General features: G+C 37.0%; 1 protein-coding gene across 1 annotated transcript in view; it reads left to right on the top strand.

Annotated features, from left to right (window-relative positions):
* syngap1a (synaptic Ras GTPase activating protein 1a) overlaps positions 1-22656 on the top strand; it is a 156098-nt gene extending 133442 nt beyond the window's left edge. Inside the window, 19 exon segments of the mRNA XM_042775895.1 lie at positions 7650-7748; positions 7750-7860; positions 7862-7918; positions 7920-7985; positions 8824-8974; positions 9394-9538; positions 10763-10999; positions 12246-12270; positions 12272-12298; positions 12300-12455; positions 12535-12671; positions 12673-12717; positions 12871-13072; positions 15220-15415; positions 17187-17656; positions 18886-19059; positions 20189-20403; positions 20492-20563; positions 22316-22656. Coding sequence (XP_042631829.1) covers positions 7650-7748; positions 7750-7860; positions 7862-7918; positions 7920-7985; positions 8824-8974; positions 9394-9538; positions 10763-10999; positions 12246-12270; positions 12272-12298; positions 12300-12455; positions 12535-12671; positions 12673-12717; positions 12871-13072; positions 15220-15415; positions 17187-17656; positions 18886-19059; positions 20189-20403; positions 20492-20563; positions 22316-22349 — 2619 coding nt within the window. The 3' untranslated portion in view covers positions 22350-22656.
* Positions 22657-22971: the final 315 nt, after the last annotated feature.

The following is a 22971-nucleotide window of genomic DNA, read 5'->3' on the forward strand; positions in this document are numbered from 1 at the left end:
ATTAGAGCAAAAAATTTAGAGTGAAGTGCTGTAAACCATGGTTTTCTGTGTTTAATTGAGCTCGTGTCAACGAGGCTTCGTGTGAGCGCAGGTCCGTGTCGGGACATCTCGTGGGTTTTGTGGGGAAAGATCGTGACCAATAACACGAGCGCAGGCACTTGACCTTGTGAGGATTCACAGAAACACTCGGATCGCTTTCCTTTGACTCTGAACGCATCTGTACTGGATCCTCGAGGGAAACGAGCCGCGTCCATATTTATGCTAAAATAATCAGTGTGAATAATTTAACAGTATCTATCGGATTTATCATACGTTTCTTAGTCAGAAATTGGACATGAACAGTCTCTTGGGTTATATACAATGTAAAAATTATATTTCTAAGTTGTAAATTAAAAAAAAAAAGCTTACTAGAGTGTATTTTACAAGAAAATAGTTTGTCTGCTCCAGAATTTCATGTTTAAGTCAGTGTGTTACTTGCCATTTCTTTGTAATAATTTGTGAAAATTAATAGCACTTTACTTTCTCTTCCTGTTATGGTTATGTATATTTACACTGAAAACTTACGAGTGAATTTCACAAATAATTCAGAAGAAATGGCATTGAATTAAACATGACATTTTGAAGTAAACTCTTGTAAAAGGTACTTTTATAATCTTTATTTACATGTAAATTATTAGTGTACATGTAAAAATAACCATTTGATGAATACCGTATGTATTTTACATTGCATTTATTTTACAGAAATAACCATCTAGATTGCTTGATTGATGTTTTGGGGATAGTTCACCCAAAAATGAAAATTAGCTCATGATTTACTCACACTCAAGCCATCCGAGATGTGTATGACTTTCTTCTTTCAGATGAATCCAATCTGAGTTATATTAAAAAACGTCCTGGCTCTTCCAAGCTTTATAATGGCAGTGAATGCTCAACAATACAAATAGTCCAAAAGAAGTCCAATAAAGTGCATCCATCCATCATAAACACAGCTCCAGGGGTGAATAAAGGCCTCATTCATTCCAGCGGATGATGGAAGATGTAGGATGTAGCGTAAGTTCTGGTGAGAATATGCTAGTCTCGCGAGAACAGGAGCAAAGGAAGCAAAGTTTCCTTACTTTAGCAAAGTCTCCTCTTGGCTTCTATCGGAAATCCTCCCACATTTTTCTTTACAAATCCTTATTTTGTACTACTAATTCATGACCTGTGTTTTGTTTTGCTCTCTCCAACTGCAGCTTCCGCATTCGTCACTTCTCTGCGGAGCCACGTCTACGCGGAAGATCCGCGGAATAAAAGCATGTTACAACAGCTAGCAGAACCTCGAGATTAGGGCTTAATAAGTTGTTAAATACATATTTTTTCTTAGACAAACACATTTGTTCGCTACAGGAGGGGGGACCTTTATTTCGCCATTGTGAGAATCAAAGCACTTTTTAAATGATGGATGGATGCACTTTATTGTCTTCAGACTTCTTTTGGAGTAATCAAAAAAAATAACAGGACCCATTCACTGCCAGTTATAAAGCTTTAAAGTGAAAAGCGATGACATTTTTAATATTAACTCCGACTGGATTCGTCTGAAAGCAGAAAGTCTACACACCTTGGATGGCTTAAAGCGTGAGTAAATCATGGGCTGATTTTCATTTTTGGGTGAACTATCCTTTTAAATATCTTCTATCATTTTGGCTATTCATAATAGAGATTTCTACCAAAGAATAGGCAAGAATGAACCTGGTGTCCTTCGTGATTCCTATTCTTTCCGACGACAAAGCACTTGAACGCAGCAAACTCATAATCACGACTTTGGAAGTGTTAAAGTAGGACAATTCTGCTGCATAATTGTAGCCATTTTTTAAAAATCTCCCGTCATTCTTTTCACCGCGCTGAAATCTGATACTGCGGTGCGTGAGCCTGATTGGTGTTGATGAGATGAAGAACATCTGAAAACGCCACGTCAGTGGTCATATTACCAGCGGGAAACTTTTAACTTTTTTGAGCTCCAACATCAATTAAAGAATCATGGCTGAAGCTAATTGCTGGCTGTTTTTCATGGCCATTTGGCTTTTGTTAATTGTACAGTTTGGGTTGATAGCGTAAAAAATCCTACCAGAAACCACAACAGCAGAGAAAGGAATATAAAATTGTCCATTTGTTCCAGCCAGAAACTCATAAGCAGGACCTCACCAGGAGGAGACGCCAGCATTGAGGTGTTTCAAACCAGACCCATTACTCAAAGATCATCATTCTGTCATCATTTACTGCTGTTCAGACCTGCGTGACTGTCTTTCCTCAGTGGAGCACAAAAACAGATGTTTGTCAGAATGTTCCTGCTGCTGTTTTCCAGTGAATGAGCAGTTTTGGTGGATTATTCCCTTAAAGTTGGCATGAAATCAAATCTGACCCTGTTTTATTTTCTTCTTCACTAAACGGGCGGTGATGTAAAATTTGGGGTGGGGCTGAAAACGGGCGGTGAAATGTAGAATTGGTGGGGTGGGGCTAAACGGTGATGCTGTTGAATCGATTGGCGGGGCTAAACAGCCCGTTGTGATGTAGAATTTGGGGCGGGGCTAAACGTGGTGATGTGTAATTTTTGGGGGCGGGGCTAAACGGGCGGTGATGGTAGAATTGCCTTACGTGGGGGGGGGCTAAACAGCTGAAACAGGCGGTGATGTGGAATTTGTGGGCGGTGCTAAACAGGCGGTGATGTAGAATTTGTGGGCGGGCAGTGATGCTGTACAATCGATTGGCGGGGCTAAACGGCAGTGCTGTAGATTCGGTGGGCGGGGTCTAAACAGGCCGGTGATGTGGAAATTTGGGGGCGGGGCTAAACGGCGGTGATGTGGAATTTGGGGCGGGGCTAAACAGGCGGTGATGTAGAAGCAGGTGTTGCTCTTCTTCTGTGGAGGCGGGGTTTAGTCACACTATTATGTCATAAAGTGTCACATTCCACATCCTGTGGTTTTGGCAGATTGGCTTCAATATAAGCTGTTTAGACTAACAAGAAAGTTTTGAGTTTCTGAAACGTACTGTTGTTAAAGTACATAAACCTCTTATATGTCAAAAGATCAAGGGAATTTTGGTTTCTCAGTTCATGACCCCTTTAATATCAGTTTGAGCGTGTGCTATAAGTGAAGTGATCACTGAGTCACACACACACACGTACAGCGAGCGTCGCGTGGGCAGCAGCTGCAGTGACTCATGGTCCAGGAACAGCATCACTGACTCACTGCGCCCTCTGCTGGAGAAACTACCATCACACACCTGCAGCAGGAGCGTCCTGCATTAACGATGACTGTGTGTTTGTGTTCACAGAGTTTTCTAAGTCGCCGTCTGAAAGGATCAATTAAACGAGCAAAGAGCCAACCCAACTCGAACGCACCGCACAGGAAGCTTTCGCCACATGATCCTCCCACGATTCCGCAGCGCTGACCAGGAGAGGTACACACACACACACACACACACACACACCACTGCTGCAGTGACTCACTCTCCCATTGTGCTTCAAGTGAGTCACAGAGATGCACAGCACATATAGAACGTGCCGTCTGTCCGTCTGTGTCCCCCCTTGCAGGACGCGTCTCATGCAGAGCTTCAAGGAGTCTCACTCTCACGAGTCCCTGCTTGGTGTCCTCCCAGCAGCGCGGGCCGAGGCCCTGACCTCACGCTGGACGAGGATGCCATCATCAAACCCGTCCACTCCAGCATCCTCGGCCAGGAGTACTGCTTCGAGGTCTGTCTGTATGATGATCTGCAGGTCTTGACCAAACCCTCACCATCATCCAGACTATTAGAGAATAACACAAGGCCACAAACTCATGCAGTGGCTTCCATTCGAGGCCTCTGCACACTTACAAGAGGAACAGTGAGGTTGCATTTGTTAACGTTATGAAACATGAAGTAAAACTTAAAAATAATCCTAAAACATCTTAATTATTCTTAATTACTCTTATTTACTAATAAAATGTTATTGCTTTAACTTAAACTTAGTTCATTTAGTTGCCAGGACAGTGTTAAAAAATAAAAAATAAAAATGTTTTTTCATTCAGAATTTTTTTTTCCAATACTAAATTTTAGTTTTGTTTATATTCTATTGTAGTTTTTATTAATAATTCAAATAGATTTTATTTAAATTTTTTGTACATGCTTTTGTCATTTTTATTAGATTTTGTTTTTTAAATAAAACTATTATTGAGAGTTAATGTTTTATTTCAGTTTTAGTTTTTATTTATTTATAGTTTTTACTTCTTTTTTTGCTCCAATTTAAGGCAAGATTTATAATTTTTTCACATAATATTAGTTTTTTATATCAGCTTTATTCCAGTTTTTACAATTAAAAGTTGTATAATATTTAAATGGATAGTTTTCTGCACTTTTTTAAGATTTAAATAAAAGTTGTTTTTGTTAATATTATTTGATGCACTGTGAACTAACATGAAGTTTTTATTAACTAACATTAGCAAAGGTTAATAAATGCTTTGCTTATTGTTAACTAAAGTAAAAAAAAAAATACTAAATTATTTAAAAACAAAGCGTAATTACTTAATGCTGCCCTTTTTTTTATTTTAAATAAGTTACTATTAATAATTACATTTTTTTTTTTTTTTAAAAATCTCTGTAAACTGTTGTAATGTAAATAAACAGATTCGTAATATACTTGTTTTTATTGAAAGAAATGCAACAAATAAAAATCTCTGTTTCTGTTATTCAAATCAAGTCACATTTATTTCTATTGTGCTTTACACAATTAAAATATAGTCAGAGCAGCTTCACAGGAGAATAAGAGTGTTAAAATAACAAATAAAAATTTTTTTTGGCTTTGGTTTTTCACAATTCTCAGCTCAAAGATCATACAGAAATGATACAAAATGCTTGCTGAAAGAGTGTTTTCTGTGAGGATCTCACTGAAGCTTCGCTGGTCTGCTGTCCTTCAGGTGACCACTGCATCGGGCACCAAGTGTTTTGCGTGCCGCTCCGCTGCTGAGAGGGACAAATGGATCGAGAACCTGCAGCGAGCCATCAAACCCAACAAGGTACGGCCTCGCTGACGCCTGCGCTTCACATCACTGCATCGGTCAGGATCCGAGTCACCGAGCGTTTAACGGGACAGATGTTAATATACACCCTGATAAAGACTGTAGACAGTCAAAGAAATGAAAGATCATTTGTCTTGTAGTAGCTCACATTCATATAAATGAGCTCAAAACTACGTCATCAATAACAATAATACTGAATGCCACGGAGTCTTTTATCAAGCTCAGAACATTTTATAAGACAAAACTACACCACATTTTAACATTATTTATATACTTTTATAGTTTATATTAATATTTTGAATTAGCTTTCATTTTTATTTATATAGTATGATATATAGATATATATATATAATATATATATATATTATATATATATAATTTTTTTTATTTAAACTTGATTTTTATTCATTTTGATGTTGCTATTTTGCTTTTGTCATTTTATTAGTTTTTTGTTGTGTTTTTATTGCAATATAAATTTATTTTTATTTCAGTTTTATTTTTTATTTATTTCCAGGTTGTCAAATCTTTTGGCTGTGCTTTAAGTTAAACTTAGGTAGGTCATTTAGTTGCCAAGGCAACATTTCTCAACATTTTCTTTTCTTTTAGTTTGAGCTTTTTGTACATAAAGTGTTATTTATATAGCTATACATAGTTTTTATTCATATTTTTCAAATAGATTTTATTTTTTATTTTCAGTTTTTATTTTAATTCTTTTTTTTTTTAGTTTTGGTTCATGCTTTTGTAATTTTTATTAGCTTTTGTTTTGTTTCGTTTTTTAAATAAAACTATTTTTTGGAGTTGTTTTTTTTTTTTTTTTTTTTTTTTCTTTAATTTATAACAGGATTTCCTCAGTTAGTTTATAAGTCAAACATGTCAAATTTTTTCACACACATAAATATTTCTTTATATCAACTTTATGCCAGTTCACAAAAATGTTTTTTAGTATCTTTAGTTGAACGATGATAACTTCACACGTAAGAAACCCGTGTTAAGCGTTGTTATGAAATGCATTGATTTATTCTTGTTGCTGCAGGGGATAACAGCCGTCGTGTTGATAACGTGCTGAAGCTGGTGGATCATCGAGGCCCGCGATCTTCCTCCGAAGAAAGCGCTATTACTGGCGAGCTGTTGTCTGGACGACATGCTGTACAGCGCGAAACCACCAGCAAACCGCGCACAGGACACCGTGTTCTGGGGCGAACACTTCGAGTTCAACAACCGCCGGCCATCCGCAGCCTCAGACTGCACCTTATACAGGAGACGGACAAGAAGAGGCGCAAGGTCTGCTCATACACGAGCACACTTCACACTACAAACTCCTGAACAACTAGAGTCAAGATCTCCACAGACAACTAACACACTCATAGCATAACGGCAGAGAGATGATGCTTTCCCTTTGCCTCAGTCACTCAACATAAAACAGATGTTTTATAAATGTTTCCTAATCATTCATAGCTTTATGAGCAGTGCACCTGAATTACCCTCTTCACACATCTTTACTGATCATTTATTATCATTTGTTGCATGTTTTTTGCAGTAGTTAAACTAAAGTTGAGAAACTAGTCATCATTTGTAAATGTTTATAAACGAGGACTAATCATGTAGGATCTTTATGGGCACGGGGCTGTTAGCTGCTGAGCAAGGTTTGTGTACAGAGGTGGTTTAGTTTAAGTTCAGATAGTTGTAGATTTTGCTTGATTATATGGAACTGAAAGTTTAATGATATTTCTGAGCATTTTAACTCACATGAAATAATGATTTTTATTTATTAGCAAACATTATCAAGCACATCATCTCACGTTTCTAACTCTTTGAATATATATTAACTAATGATCAATAAGCATTATATAATGTTTATTAATTATTTATTAATGAAAGTTATTATGAAGTGTTACCCTTTTAATAATTAGAAAGTGTGTCTAATCAACTGAATTCAAAAACGTAATCCTTTATTACAATTTAAACAATAATAAGCAAATATGAAATGTTTTATTTATTTATTTTTCCTAGAAATTCTGTACAAAAACGGTGGTAATCAAAAAAATGCATAAACTTTAACTATTTGATTACTTTTTTTAATGTAAAAAAGGAGATTTTAAGTATTTATTTTATTTTATTAAATAATTTTACTTTTATTAGTTAATAAAATAAAATAAAACTGATTTTATTTCACATAGTTTCCTCATTTTAATTTAGTTTAAACTACCACAAAAGAAAAAATTATTATTATCATTATTATAAAATAATTATAATTATTAAAAAATAATAAACTAAAACAACAAAACTAATAAAAATGACTAAAACAAAACAAAATTACATAAACTTCCATTAAAATAAAAATATATATTAAAAAAATAAAACTATAATGATATATCTGATATATAAAATAACACTGCATGACGTCATGTTTCTGTTTTGTAGCAGATGCTGTTTTAGAGAGTTTGCCATGAATACAGCTAGAATTAATATTAAATATGTGGGAAAAAGACGGCTAAATAAGCCTCCAAAATATACAGTTTGTCTTTAATAAAAAATAATGCAAAATACAGTATCATGGCTGCTAATTGTTGGTTAAAGTTCTGTAGTCTGTACGTTCAGATGTGTGTGTGTGTGGCGCAGGAGAAGAGCACGTATCTGGGGCTGGTCAGCATCCCCATCTCCAGTATCACGGGCCGGCACTTCGTGGAGCAGTGGTATCCGGTCATCCAGCCCAGTGTGCTGGCCAAGGGCGGTCGTGTGGCTCAGCGGGAAGATCATCAACGCCTCGCTGCGCCTCAAGAGCCGCTACCAGACCATGAGCACAGCCTGCCCATGGGAGCTGTACAAGGAGTTTCGCCGAGTACGTGACCAACAACTACCGGACTCTGTGTGGGGTCCTGGAGCGCGCTGCTGAGCGCTAAGAGCAAGGAGGAAGTGGCCTGTGCGCTGGTGCACATCCTGCAGAGCACCGGCAAGGGCCAAGGTCACTCCCCACACACGCCTTCGTCTGTCGTAGAGCCAACAGAGCCCAAGACAGACGCTAGAAATTCTGATTGGGGTTATTTTACATAATATTTACTAAATTGTATGATATGAAAATTTACATGAAAAAATATGGTGCAGCATTTTATAGACTTTGTTAAAAAAAATGCAAATAACAGGAAATAAACTTCCAACATATTACTCCAACAAAAATCGATTCACTGTTATGCTTTTTATTCATATTTTGAATTAGGTTTTTATTTTAAATCTTTTTAGCATTTTTGTCATTTTTATTAGTTTTTGTTTTTGTCTATATGGTTTTTATTTTAGTTCAATAATATCTGATGATGAGCAAACATTATTCTGGATAGCATATGTTCTAAAAAATTATATTTTTTAAATACATGTAATCAGTGTCAATATTATTTTAAAACTTAGATGTATTTAAAAAGTTTGAAGTGTGTGCAGTCGGTGTGGGAAACATGATCCTGTGGTTATTAATGAAATGCTGTTTATCAGACGTTAAATATCATCTAAAAAAAATCAGCAGAATAAATCTGGAAGTTTGAAGTTGAAAATGTTTAGGAAACAGGGTTATTATAATAAAACTAAAACTATAAAAAATGTTCTTCAGATCAAAAAAGCATTAACGGAAATACAGAATTTAAAACGTAAGCTTGTATTATTTCAGCTGGTTGCCAGATGTTCTCATGCTGTACTGAAATAACTGCAACTACAAACAAACATTGAGAAGTTTTTACATACTAATAAGTTGGAAGTATTAATGAAAGCCACAGGTTTGTGTTTGAGCTGATGTCAGGTGCGTGTGTGTGCGCAGGACTTCCTGTCTGATATGGCCATGTGTGAGGTGGACCGCTTCATCGAGCGCGAGCATCTGATCTTCAGAGAAAACACACTGGCCACCAAAGCCATCGAGGAGTTCCTGAAGCTGATCGCACACCGCTATCTCAGAGACACCATCGGTGAGTGTGTGTGTGTGTGTGTGTGTGTGTGTGAGTGTGTGTGTGTGTGTGTGTGTGTGTGTGTGAGAGAGAGAGAGATAGAGAGAGAGAGAGAGAGAGAGTGTGTGTGTGTGTGTGTGTGTGTGTGTGTGTGAGGGAGAGTGAGAGAGAGTGTGTGTGTGTGTGTGTGTTGTGTGGTGTGGTGTGTGTGTGTGTGAGAGAGTGTGGGTGTGTGTGTGAGAGAGAGAGAGTGTTGGTGTGTGTGTGTGTGTGTGTGTGAGAGAGAGAGTGTGTGTGTGTGTGTGTGTGTTTGAGAGAGAGAGAGAGAGAGTTTGTGTGTGTTGTGTGTGTGTGTGTGAGTGTGTGTGTGTGTGTGTGTGTGTGTGTGTGTGTGTGTGTGTGTGTGAGGATGATGATGGTGATGGTGCTCTGCTCTGCAGGAGAGTTCATCCGTGCTCTGTACGAGTCGGAGGAGAACTGTGAGGTGGATCCGATGCGAACGCCTCCCTCGGTGCTCTCAGATCATCAGGCTAACCTGCGCATGTGCTGCGAACTAGCGCTCTGCAAGATCATCAACTCACACTGGTCAGTTCCTGTCTTCTAGCACACACCCCTCGTTCATGGATCTCTGAGCTCAGTTATTGGTCACATGACATGAAGCTGAACAAATACATTGGTTGATCTTTTTACTGTAGGTGTCATTTTGATTTGTTTTTATTAATATCATTATTTAAATTGTGCACTCTTACTGTTTAATTATTAAGTTATTTCAATTTTAACTAATGAATTATTACAAAATGTTTTATTTTGGTTACATTTCTTTAAATTAAATTAAATTATTTCAAGTTTACATTTTTATGATGTACTTAATATAAAATTTTTTATGTAGTTTATTTTAATCATTTTATTTTTTAATTATTATTTTTTTATGATTTAATTAATTATTATTATTAAGTGTGTAATTTTAATTTTTTTTAAATATTTATTTCAATTGTACAGTTTAATGATGTAATTAATTGGTAAGAGTTTTTTATTGCTGTTATTTTGAAGTTATTTAGTATTTTTTTACAATGTTATGATTTAATTGTTAATCTTTTAATGGTTTTTATTTAAAAAATATTTATTTCAATTGTGCGTTTTATTATTTAATTAATTATTAGTAAAAATTTTATTTTGATTGTATTTACTTCAGATTGTTTTTTTTTATTTTAAATTTTTTAAATTTTACATTTTTATGACGTACTTAATAAAAATAATTATGTAGTTTTTTATTGTTTTAATTTGATTTTTTTTTTATATAATTTAATGAATTTTTATTATTAAGTGTGTTATTATTTCAGTTGTAAATTTTTATGATTTAGTTGATTAATAAGAGTTTTTTGAAGAGTTGTTTTTATTTTGAGGTTATTAAGTAATTGTTTTACTGTTTTACATTGTTTTAAATAATTAGTTAATTACCAATTATTTAATTAACACTTATTGAATTTATTTTCGTTTTAATTGTTTTAATTATTATTTTTTTTTGATTAGTTATTTAATTTATTTGATTATTAGTTTTTTTTATATATATATACATATACTTTTTTATGATTTAATTAAATGTTAGTAAGTGTTTATTTGTATCGTTTCTATGTATGGTAATATTTATTTCGATTCTTAATTCATGTTCCTGTGAATGATTCATCAGATGTTGTGTTACTCTGAAGAAAAGCATGTTTGATGAGACTTGCTCCGCTCTTGTCCAGCAGGGGGAGCTGACAGACTCAGAAGGGGTGGCAGTGCATGATGGGATGTGTTCTCTCTCTGCAGCGTGTTTCCTCGTGAGCTGAAGGAGGTGTTTGCGTCGTGGCGTGTGCGCTGTGCTGAGCGCGGTCGGGAGGACATCGCTGACCGTCTCATCAGCTCGTCTCTCTTCCTGCGCTTCCTGTGTCCGGCCATCATGTCCCCGTCTCTGTTCAGCCTGACGCAGGAGTATCCGTCCGAACGCACCTCTCGAACCCTCACGCTCATCGCCAAGGTGGTGCAGAGCCTGGCCAGCTTTTCCAAGTCAGTCACTAGAGTCCAGCGTCATCCATCCATCAGTCACATGACCCTCACTGACACGCCCACCTCACCTCCCATTTACATTTAGCCCTTTTAGTGTCCACTATGTGCTGTTATAGACCGACTGTTATAGTGCTAGTTAATATTTAAATTACTTTCTGTTTCTTTTTAGTTCAAGTTTAAAAATGTTGTTGAGAGCTGGTCATTTTCTTTAGTTTTATTTTAATATTTCTAGATAGTTTTAATTGTAGTTTTCCTGTTAAAGTTGTAATTAATATTTAGATTTTTATTTTTTCCTTTTAAGCTGAAGTTTTTTTTTTTTTTTTTATAATTCTATATAGTTTCTGTTATAATTCTATATATATTATAGTTGTAATTCGTTAATTGAATAGTGTTTTAATATATTTTTTCCCCTTTTAATTTAAGTTGAAATGTAGTGATTATGTTTTTGTTGTTTTTGGAAAGTTATATATATATTCTATTATAGTTCTAATTAATATGTTGAATTTAGTGTTCATTAAATATTTTTAATTTTAATTCAAGTTAAAAGTTTTAGTAATTTTATTGTTTGATGTCATATTTGGTCATTTCTGTTTTTTAATGTCTATATAACTTTTATTATGTCACCATTATAGTTTTAGTTCATATTTTAAAGTAGTTTTTATTTTAATATTTTCATTTTCGTATATTTACTATTGCAGTTGTAGCTCATATTTTAAATTAGTTTTTGTTAATATTTTTATTTTAGTATATCAAGGTAAACTAAACAAGAACTGTAGTGTTTTTATATTTGGTTTTCTTTGAGTTCATGTTAAATGAAGATGTGGTTGTGGTGAGTGTGGTTTCTCTGTGTGTCGTGTGTCTCACTGTGCTCTGTGTTCAGAGGTGATCTTCAGTCTGTTGCCTCATCACTTATCATCTGTGTCTCTGTCTTTCTGTCGCCCATCACTCTCTCTCTCTCTCTCTCTCTCTCTCTCTCTCTCTCTCTCTCTCTCCATGGATCTGTCCTGTCTCTCTCTCTCTCTCTCTCTCTCTCTCTCCTCCATGGATCTGTCCTGTCTCTCTCTCTCTCTCTCTGTCTCTGTCTCTCATCTCTCTCTCTTCTCCATGTGATCTGTCCTGTAGTCTTCTCTCTCTCTCTCTCTCTCGGATCCTCTGTCTGTCTGTCTGTCTGTCTCTCTCTCTCTCTCTCTGTCTCTGTCTCTGTCTGTCTCTCTCTCCCACACTGCTGTGTGTGTGTTCTCTGCAGGTTCAGTGGGAAGGAGGACTATCTGTGGCTTCATGAATGAGTTCCTGGAGATGGGAGTGGGGCTCCATTGTGCAGCAGTTTTCCTGTCCGTTCCTGTACGAGATCTCTAATCTGGAGTGTGTGAGTAACGCCGGGGCGTTCGAGGGCTACATAGACCTGGGCCGCGAGCTCTCCGTCTTGTGTAGTGTGGTGTTGGAGGTGATGAGCAAGGTATGGGCCGCTCGTCTTCATGTGTGTGTGTGTGTGTGTGTGTGAGTCTCGGAGCGCTCAAGTGTTTGCGTTTCTTCAGGACGCCATCCTGAAGCTGGGGCCGTTGCCGCGGTTACTGAACGACATCAGCGTGGCGCTGATGAACCCGCAGCTGCACCGTCAGGCCAGTCAACCAGCCGCCCGAGCGCCACCTGACCCGCCCCACCTTCAGCCGCCTCGCCACCAACGACTTCCAGAGCCTCATGATGAGAGACCTCAACAGGTGACTGTCTGCCGCTCACTCAGAATCCCAGTACAGTAACGTTACTGGGACGGAGATTTATATTCTATAGAGAACTGTTGGCTCGGATTGATCAGACTGATCAATGTGTGTGTGTGTGTGTGTGTGTGTGTGTGTGTGTGTGTGTGTGTGTAGCTCCATAGATATCTCTCGTCTGCCGTCTCCCACGGCTGGTCTCTCCGGCAGCGGCGTTCTCTCTCACCCTGGAATGGCTGCGTTCTCAGAGCGAGATCCCCGTGGAAACAAAGATGTGTTCTACGTGACCCGCCCACCTCTCGCACGCTCAAGCCCCGCCTACTGCACGAGCAGCTCTGACATCACTGATCCAGACCCCAAGGTGCACACACACTCTCACACACACACTCTCTCTCACTCTCTCACTCACACACTCACTCTCTCTCTCACAAACACACACACACACACACACTCGCAGACTCACACACACTCTGTCACTCACACACAATCACTCTCTCACCCACACACTCACTCACTCACTCACACTCACTCTCTCACTCACGTACTCACACTCTCTCTCTCACTGTACACACACACACACTCACTCTCTCCTCAATCACACACACACTCTCTCTCTCACCACACACTCACACACTCTCCCCCACACACGCTCTCTCTCACACTCACACACACACTCTCTCACTCACACGCACACTCTCTCTCACACTCACACACACACTCTCTCTCACACACACACACTCACTCTCTCACTCACACGCACACTCTCTCTCACACTCACACACACACTCTCTCTCACACACACACACTCACTCTCTCACTCACACACACACTCTCTCTCACACACACACACACACTCTCTCACTCACACACACACACTCTCTCTCACACACACACACTCACTCTCTCACTCACACACACACTCTCTCTCACACACACACACTCACTCTCTCACACACACACACTCACTCTCTCACCCGCACACACTCACATACACACACTGCTGTGCAGAAGTCTTCGGTCGTTAGTATTTTCACTAACAAACAATGGTTGTAAGTCAGTTATCTCTCTTTCGGTGTAGTGTGTCAGTAGGAGATATCCCTTCACATGTAAGGTCCACTCAGCTGGCCAAACGAAAGTATCCAGTGGTGGCTGTTCCTGCGCAAACTAATTCCATTTCATTTCAATTTTAATCTAACTCCATTTTATCATGACCTCAAATTTAGGTTGTTTGTCCATTTATGTCCAATTATTATTATTCTGACACTTGCTCATTCTAGTTAACCCTTTAGCCCCCCCATAATGAAACGGCATAAAACTTAACTAAAGTCAAGCAGTTAGTCAGAAAATTTGATGCAGATTTTGAAACACTGACACTTGCTCATTCTAGTTAACCCTTTAGCCCCCCATAAAAGCACTGCAAAAGCAAATGTTGGAAATGATAACACTGATGATATTTTCTTCAAACACACATACAGCAATGAAGATGATGAAATAACTGACTCAAAACCATTTTTATCACGGGTGGCTCAAAATATAGATGGACGTCCGAGAGACAATTAGCCGCAAGTATGATTGTTTGTAGCCTAAGTATTATGAATATAAAACTAAAACTATACAATATAGCATCTATATATAATATAAATACTAATATTAGAAATGTTATATTTATATAAGTATGTAATATAAGTAATATAATAGATTTTAATATTATTTGTTTTTTGTTATATGTTTTTATATATATTATTATTGTTTTAGTAATATTGTATTAATATAATTATTATTACTAATAGTAATTTTAATATTATTATTTGTCAATAATATTTATTAAATATATTGCTTTCAGCGTTATGTATATTATTATATATAAATATAAATCTAAGCAAAGTTATTCATATTCGAGTTTGTGGTCACCAGGGTTAATAGCACGGATAAAGCATGAATTATATGTTAGCACATTTATAAGTTACTATTATCGTTTCTATACTTAGTGTGTGTGACTCACTGGGTCTCTAACCTGCAATATGCACTTTAAGTTGTGTAATAAATATTCTCATTAATAGATATTTATGCATGTAATAATGTAGAATAAATATTTATATTAATGAATAAGTATTACAAGTATTCTAATATTTCCAATCAATAATGTTATTAATAATATTATAATTTTTAGCAGTTCATATTTATTAATCATATTTATTAAATATATCAGTATGTATAATAATGAGTATATTAATAGATATTAATTATGTCCTTTATAATAAATATGTATTATAATTTTTGCAATATTTATATTAAACATTATTGTTAATAATATCATAATGATTATTTCTATTCATTACTAATTTTTTTTATTATTTATTATAATTGTAGTATTTATTGTAAATGATGCATAATAAAGTACAGCTGTTTGTATTTCTGTGCTCAGCTCCAGAAGACGTCAGTGTGTGGTTAGCCCCTGATGATGAGTCTGCTTCTCATATTGAGCTGGTCTCGTGTGTGTCTCGTCAGGTTCTCAGTGTGAATAAGTTAGCCCCTGATGATGCGGACTCTTCGCCATCAAACAGCCGGCGGTCTAACCTCGCACTCGGTCAACGGAACCTGCTGAAACTCGTCTCAGGGGTCTCTGGCACGGGCTGCGCGTGGCTCGGTCCGCTGGCGCGCCGCCATCCCAGTCAGGGCCGCATGATGGGCCGTGTTTCGGCCGGCTCGGGCGGCCTCTAACATGGTCGGGAGGGTTTGCGTCTGAGTCAACCTCGGGCGGGCCTGACGACGGATTCTCCTGTAAGATTACTCCAAGCTAAGGCAAGCCATGCAGCAGCAGAGGGCGCGCCCCTCGTCGCCAGGCAACGTGCCTCTGGTCCTTCCATGAACCCTCTGTTCCACCTGGCGTTCAGGCAGAGAGAAGTCACGGCCGCGAAGTTCACTCTTTTGCCCGCAGCGTAAACACGCCGCCCCCCACGGCTCCCGCCGCCCTTCCTCTTCTTTTCGCCGCCTCCAACCGCCCGTGCTGCTGCGCACGCTCCCGGAGATTTCCGACCGGAGAGGATGATGAATCGAGACCCCCCCCTCGCAGAGAAGGGAGAAACGGAACACGTGGCCCGATTCGGGCTCCCGTCGGTCTGCAGTACGTTTTCGGACACAGCGGCTTCTCCCGCCAGCGAAGGTAGGAGCACCTGTCGGCAGTACGCGTGCCCCGTAGGACGGCAGCAAGAGTATGAACAGCCCTGGTTTGCAGCCCCCAACATCGTTTGCCACTCGCACCGCTTACCAGACGACGACTTTACGCGCGCCCACCACAACCAGGCCGACTACGCCCGCAGACAGCTCTCGCTGCAGGTGCAGGTGATCCAGCACATCATTCATTCATTTAATATAATCGATCATAGAATACTTAAATGTCTCGCTCATGCTTCAGTTCAAAATCAAATAGAAAATAGAAATTGCATGTCATTTTTTTTTAATTAAGAAAAAATACAAATTTTCAAATAAAAAAATAAATAAATTATTTTTAATTCATTTTTTATGTATTTTTCTGTTATTTTGATTAAGGAAAATAAATTATTTGATTTTTTAAATCATTTTCTTGATAATTATAGACACAATAATAATAATAAATCATTTTATTTTGTTTTTAATTGAACTTTTATTAAGTTTTAAATAGAGTTTTTTTAATTTAAATCAATAAAAACAGGCACTTTCCAATGAATGCTTCAGAAGGTGAAACATTTATCAGCTTTTTTTAGCTTTGAGGTTGTTGTTAGATATTGTGGTTGTGTAATATTTAATTGCAGTTTATTGGGTTAATTAGAGTTTATTGGGTTCATATGGATATTAATGTGATTTTATTGGTTTAATTTGGTGTTGATGTAAAAAATAATAAATATTAAGGTGTTTTAAAAGTGAAATCTAATGTAACCTAAAAAATCATAAAGATTAAGTTTTTAATATATAATAAGCAGCATATCAAGGATAATGGATATTCATTGTAAAAATTTTAAAGTTATTATTATAATATTTCATATTAAGTATATTTAAAAGGTGTTATAAATATGTACTAAAATGTATGTATATTGAAATAATTAATGTACTAGTTCATCGGGTGCTCAATCTAGAACAAAACTCCGATATTTTATTGGATTAAATTATTAGTTATGAAAATTATTTAATTGGATTCTTAATCTTTTTATTTTTTTTTAATTAATATTTTATTGGATTAAATTATTAGTTAAGTGGCTCGATCAGACAGGTGGTGGGGGTCTTTATTTGTTATTGTGTTGTAATTGTGGTTTTGTGGTTTTTGTATTATAATTGTTATTTTATTTTATGTTTTATATTTATTTTTATTTTTTTTTTTCGTCTTTAGTTTTTATCTGTGTTATTGTATTATCATTGAGGTAGGGTAGATGGGGAAAAAAAAAAAAATAGGTTTGGTGTGAGCTCATGTGATTGTTGTGTGTGACTCTGTGTGTGTGTAGCAGGTTCTGATGGGCATGGCTCCGCAGACAGCACACAGGCACCTAGGGCACCACCCGCTTCTCTCCCAGGCCACCCCCCCACCACCATCCATCCTGTCCGTCAGGCCTCCCATGGGCCCCGCCTCCTCCTCAGCGCTGAAAAGGACATGAAGCCTCAGCCCTCCCACCAGCTGTCTGTCAGCTCGGCCGTCAACTCCACGCCCCCCAAGACCCGCCCCCAGAGCGGGAACCTCCTCCAGTCGCCCGACTCCAGTTTCGGGGGGAGGCAGTTGCCGAGGCAACAGCTGTCGATGAAGGATAGCCCCGCCCCCGGCCTGCCGCATCAGTCCAGCACGGCCTCGGAGAGCCCCGCCCCTCAGGGCGGAGCCAGTGAGAGCACAGAAAACACACCGAGCAGCCAACCAGCAAAACCCACACAGCAAACCAACCAACAGCAACAGCACCTGCTCAAGCCAACCGTGAACAAACAGGTGAACACACACACACACACACACACACTCATGCTGGAATATGTCTACAGTTTCTCTTATTTTATTTATTGTTTTTTATTTCTTCTGCTATTTTAGCTTCTCAAAATACTTCATTCTGAGTGATTTATAAGCTTGTTTCCTCATGGGCACCTAAAAATCACCAAATGTACTGGTATTATTATACAAGTGGGGACATTAGGTCCTCTTAACGTAGTAGGACTGCATTACTATAACAATAATCATAATTGTTGATTATTCCTTTGAAATTGTAATTGCAATTATTAATTTATTATTTATCATTATTATAATAATGTTTATACCATTGTTTGATGCAACTGCGTGCCATATTTTTATATGAAAATAAACAAGCTGAAAACACTCTAACTGAAAAACTTTTAGTGCTTTTCTATGGTATTAAGTCTCAAATGTCAACTATACATCAGATTGGTTTCTTCTTTAAATTATAAAAAAGTAAAAATAGGAATGGCATTATAATGTTATACTAAAATTAAAACAATGGAAAAACCCTTAAGATAACATGTAGTAACAAATAAAATGCATCTTAAGCACGCAGAATAACATAAGTGGACTTTGAATGATTAATTACCGCTTTGAACGATTACGTAATTATGGCATCTGTAATTGTAATCGTGATTAGAAATTTGATTAAATGTGCAGCCCTATAACGTGAATACCAGTGCACACACATTCTGATGTCACACGTTAGATCATCGTTCAGCAGACTCGTTTATCCTCAGCACCGGTGTGTCTGTGCAGGTTTGAGTCCCGTCAGTAATCTGGGCTTTTATTCATCTGGAGTAATTAAAATTAGAGGCGACGTGGGGATAAATGACGTCTGAAAGTCCCGTTTGTGGGTCACTTCCTGAACTAAAATAACTAGTATTGTCAGAGAGCACAGAATCCCCATTTATTCAGCCAGAGTGAAAGAGCGCTTCATTTTATTTGATCAAAAATACAGTAAAACTGTGAAATATTATTACAGTACAAAACAGCTGTTTTCTATGTGAATCTTGTTAAAGTGTAATTTATTTCTGTGATGCACAGCTGTATTTTCAGCATCATTACTCCAGTCTTCAGTGTCACATGATCTTCAGAAATCATTCTAATATGCTGATTTGCTGCTCAAGAAAAATTTTTGTTTTTATTATGTGTTTTTGTGTATGTGTGTCAGAGGAGTGTCATGTTTTCTCTGTGTTTGTGTGTTTCAGGGCTCAAAGTCTCCGTCCACTCTCAATCCTCCCTCAGCTGCGTCCGAGCGTACGGTGGCCTGGGTGTCCAACATGCCACATCTGTCTGCGGACATCGAGAGTCTGCGTGTGGACCGCGAGGACTTCAAACTGAAGGAGCACTCGAAGAGCATGGACGAGTCCCGTCTGGACCGGGTCAGTACAGACGCTACAGCAGACACATTGCTATTTAATTAATTCTATATCATTAAATTAAATATATAATTTTGTGAGATGTCTCTATAATTATTATATAAATTACTTATTTGATAATTAAAAGTCCAGCTCATATTTCACTTCAAAATCATGTATAATTGTGAAATTTTTTTTTTTATATATATAATTTTTTTTTTAAAAGTCATATTTCATTATTTCAAAGTAAAAAATTTTTTTGTTTTATTTTTATTATTATTATTATTATTATTATTATTTATACATACATTAAAAATAAATTGAAACATTTTTAAATGTTTTTTTTTTAATATTTTTATATTTTTTTTTTTTAATTTTTTAAATGTTTTTATTTTGCGTTGTGAAATTATTTTCTTGATAATTTAACACAAAAAAACAGGCAGTAAAACATACACTTTTTTTCCTTTTTTATTTTAAATTGGTTAAATTGCCAGTAAAATAATGTTTGCATAAAAAACAATAGCTTTTTTAATTTTCAAAAATAAATAATACATACACAAATAAATTAATATTTGTTTTATGTAAATACTTTTTGGATTGTGACATAATTTTTTTGATAATTAAATGCTTCAGAATGCAAGTTATTTATTATAATTATTATGAGAGTAAAATGTGTTTCATTATCAGTAAAATAATGTCATAATGCAACAAAAACCATAATAACTTTATTTAAATTAATTTTTTGAATAATTAGCACATTTCAAAGTAAATTATTTTCTTTATGGAAAATATTTTAAATTCATTTTCCATAAATATTGGATTAAAAGATTTGGTTTTGCATTGTAATTTTTTTTTTTTTTTTTTTTTTTTTGGAAAAAATGTATGTAAATAATTTATAATTATTCAGCATTACAGTAATGAGAGTTAGCAATTAAATATGTTCAAATATTAGTAAAATAATGTCGGTGAACAAAATTAAGTGGATTTTGGAACTGAAATAAGAGTTGAACATGTTGACAGTGGAGATTCCCCCCGTTGCACTTTTCACGGTGTACGCTGAATAGTGGCAAAGCCAGCCTGAATAGTGAATAGCATGTAGAGGTCAGTTCATTCTGGACAGTTGTCAGTCGGGTGTGTGCTTTTTTGTTTTGTGGTGCGTGAGTACGAGGAGGAGATCCACTCTCTGAAGGAGCGCCTGATGATGTCCCACCGTAAGCTGGAGGAAGTATACGAGCGGCGGCTGCATTCACAGGAGCAGCAGACCAGTAAGATCCTGCTGCAGTACCAGAGCCGGCTGGACGACAGCGAGAGACGCCTGCGCCAGCAGCAGATGGAGAAGGACACGCAGATCAAGGGCATCATCAACAGGTCAGATGCGTGACGTGCGCTCGCGACTTTGTCCCTGCGATTACCAGAGCATCCTGGGAATGTGTGTGTGTGTATGTGTGTGTTGCAGGTTGATGGTGGTAGAGGATGAGCTGAGAGGAAGTGGAATGCCTGACCTCAAAACCAGAATATTCACAGAACAGGTCTGTCACACTCACCATCTCTAACCTTCATGCCACTCCAGAATGGTGACTGTGGACTTGTGTGTGTCGTCATCACATCTGTTTACTAACATCAGTTTGACTGTGATTGATATAACAATAAATAGTAATAACCATAACAATATCTATACCTATAACAATAACTAAAGCAATAACTATAGTGATACTGTAATAACTGTAGTGTTAACTATACTGATAACAATAACTATAAACTATAACAATAACTAAAGCAGTAACTATAGTGATACTGTAATAACTAACAATAACAATACTGATATGATAACTGATAACAATAACGATAACGTCCTGTAAACCGATAACTAACAATAACTAACCGATATAGATATATATACAGATAACTATACTGATAACAATAACTATACTGATAACTATACCGATAACAATAACTATACCGATAACGATAACTATACTGATAACAATAACCTATAACGATAACTATACTGATAACAATAACTATACTGATAACTTTACAGATAACTATACTATAACGGATAACATACAATAACTATACTATACCGATAACGATAACTATAACCGAGACCTATACTATACAAGGTCAAAAACTATACCGATTAACTATAATAACAGTTAACCGATAACAATAACTATACCGATAACGATAACTATACTGATAACAATAACACTACTATACTGATACAATGAAACTATAACTAAAACTGTACTGTAACCGATAACAATAACTGTACCGATAACTGATACAAAGACTATATCGATAACACTAATAACTGATAGTGATACTGTAATAACTGTAGTGTTAACTATACTGATAACAATAACTGTACCAATAACAATAACTATAATGATAACTTTACAGATAACTATACTGATAACAATAACTATACTGATAACTATGATGATTATAATGATTATTATACTGATACCTGTAACCGGGGTAACTATAACGATAACTATACAGATAACAATAACTATACCGATAATGATAACTATTATGATGATAATTATTATGATGATAATGACTATACCGATATAGATATATATATAGTTATATACTATACCGATAACTATACTGATAATGATAACGATACAGATAAATGTAACGTTGGATTTCTTGTCTCTTTAAATGCTCACGCTCTTTAATGCAGGATGGATTCTGATCATTCCTCAGCGGGGGAAAAAAAATCACTCTGAAAGTGATTCTAATGATATTGTTCCTCTGTGTCTCATCATTGTAGTTATACGTGTGGTCTTCATTATTAAAGTGATCATTAAAACTTTAGTTATTATTGTAATTATGGTTGTTTGTGTGGAATGGGCCTTTACAGGGAATGACAGGAATGTTTTCAGTCTTTTGTTGTGCCGCTCAGCTCCCAGCAGTGATTACTGCATGTCTGTGATGAACTGAAGATGGATCACAGTGAATGAGGGCCTGTGATTGGCTGCTGGAGAAGTGACATGAACTCCTTCTGCTTATGTCTTCCACGTCTGTGCTCACTCCCTCTATCACATCCCCTTTCTGTGTGATTTCTCATCATTTATTCACATCATTCAAACCTGCTGCCTTTCTTTCTTCAGCTGGACAGCAGGAGATGTTTAGCTGAGCGTCCGAGCTGCTCTTCTCCATGCGGTCACTCTCATATTTTCTATGACGAGTGCTGACTGCGTTCTTCCTGTTGTGATGAATTTGAGTGTTTTAAAGAATCGGTCACTGAATCTCGGCTTCTGTTTCTCCCGCAGCCGATATATGGTGCCCACTCTGGAACATGATTGGCCCGTGCAGGACTAGCGGATCTGTGATTGGTTGAACCCCAACCCAGGAGTGTCTGATGATTGGATGAGAGAGAAGAGAGAGGCGGAGCCTGAGCATGACGACCAAACTTCTACATCAGGACGTCTACAAACTCTCTTTCTCTCTCTCTCTCTCTCTCTCTCTCTCACACTCTGAGAGTATATATATGTATATAACTGATATATAACTATATATTCCTCAGGTGTGTCTCTCTCACTCTCTCCTGCTGTCTTTCTCTCTTTCTTCTGAATTTTTTGAGCCAAATGGACGACAATCAGAAATCTTGCGGGTTGGCCGAAACAATCACACCGAGAATGCACAAAGAAAAAATCAACGCAAGCCGATAGCACAAAGAAAATCACCACAGAGAGAGAGAGAGAGACGACTTTATTCACTTCTCATTCTCTGTTTCCCATCTTTCCCGCCTCTCTTCTCTCTTGAACTGCAGGAGTGTGATGTGTGTGTGTGGATGTGTGTGTGTGTGTGTGTGTGTGTGTGTGTGTGTGTGTGTGTCGTGTGGTGTGTGTGGGGTTTTGATCAGTTGCAGGCAGCCTAAACTTCCTAATAATGACCTCAATACAAATCAATCTTTTCAAATGA

Source organism: Cyprinus carpio, chromosome A19 (genome assembly GCF_018340385.1).
Source record: "Cyprinus carpio isolate SPL01 chromosome A19, ASM1834038v1, whole genome shotgun sequence".
Classification (NCBI taxonomy): Eukaryota; Metazoa; Chordata; class Actinopteri; order Cypriniformes; family Cyprinidae; genus Cyprinus; species Cyprinus carpio.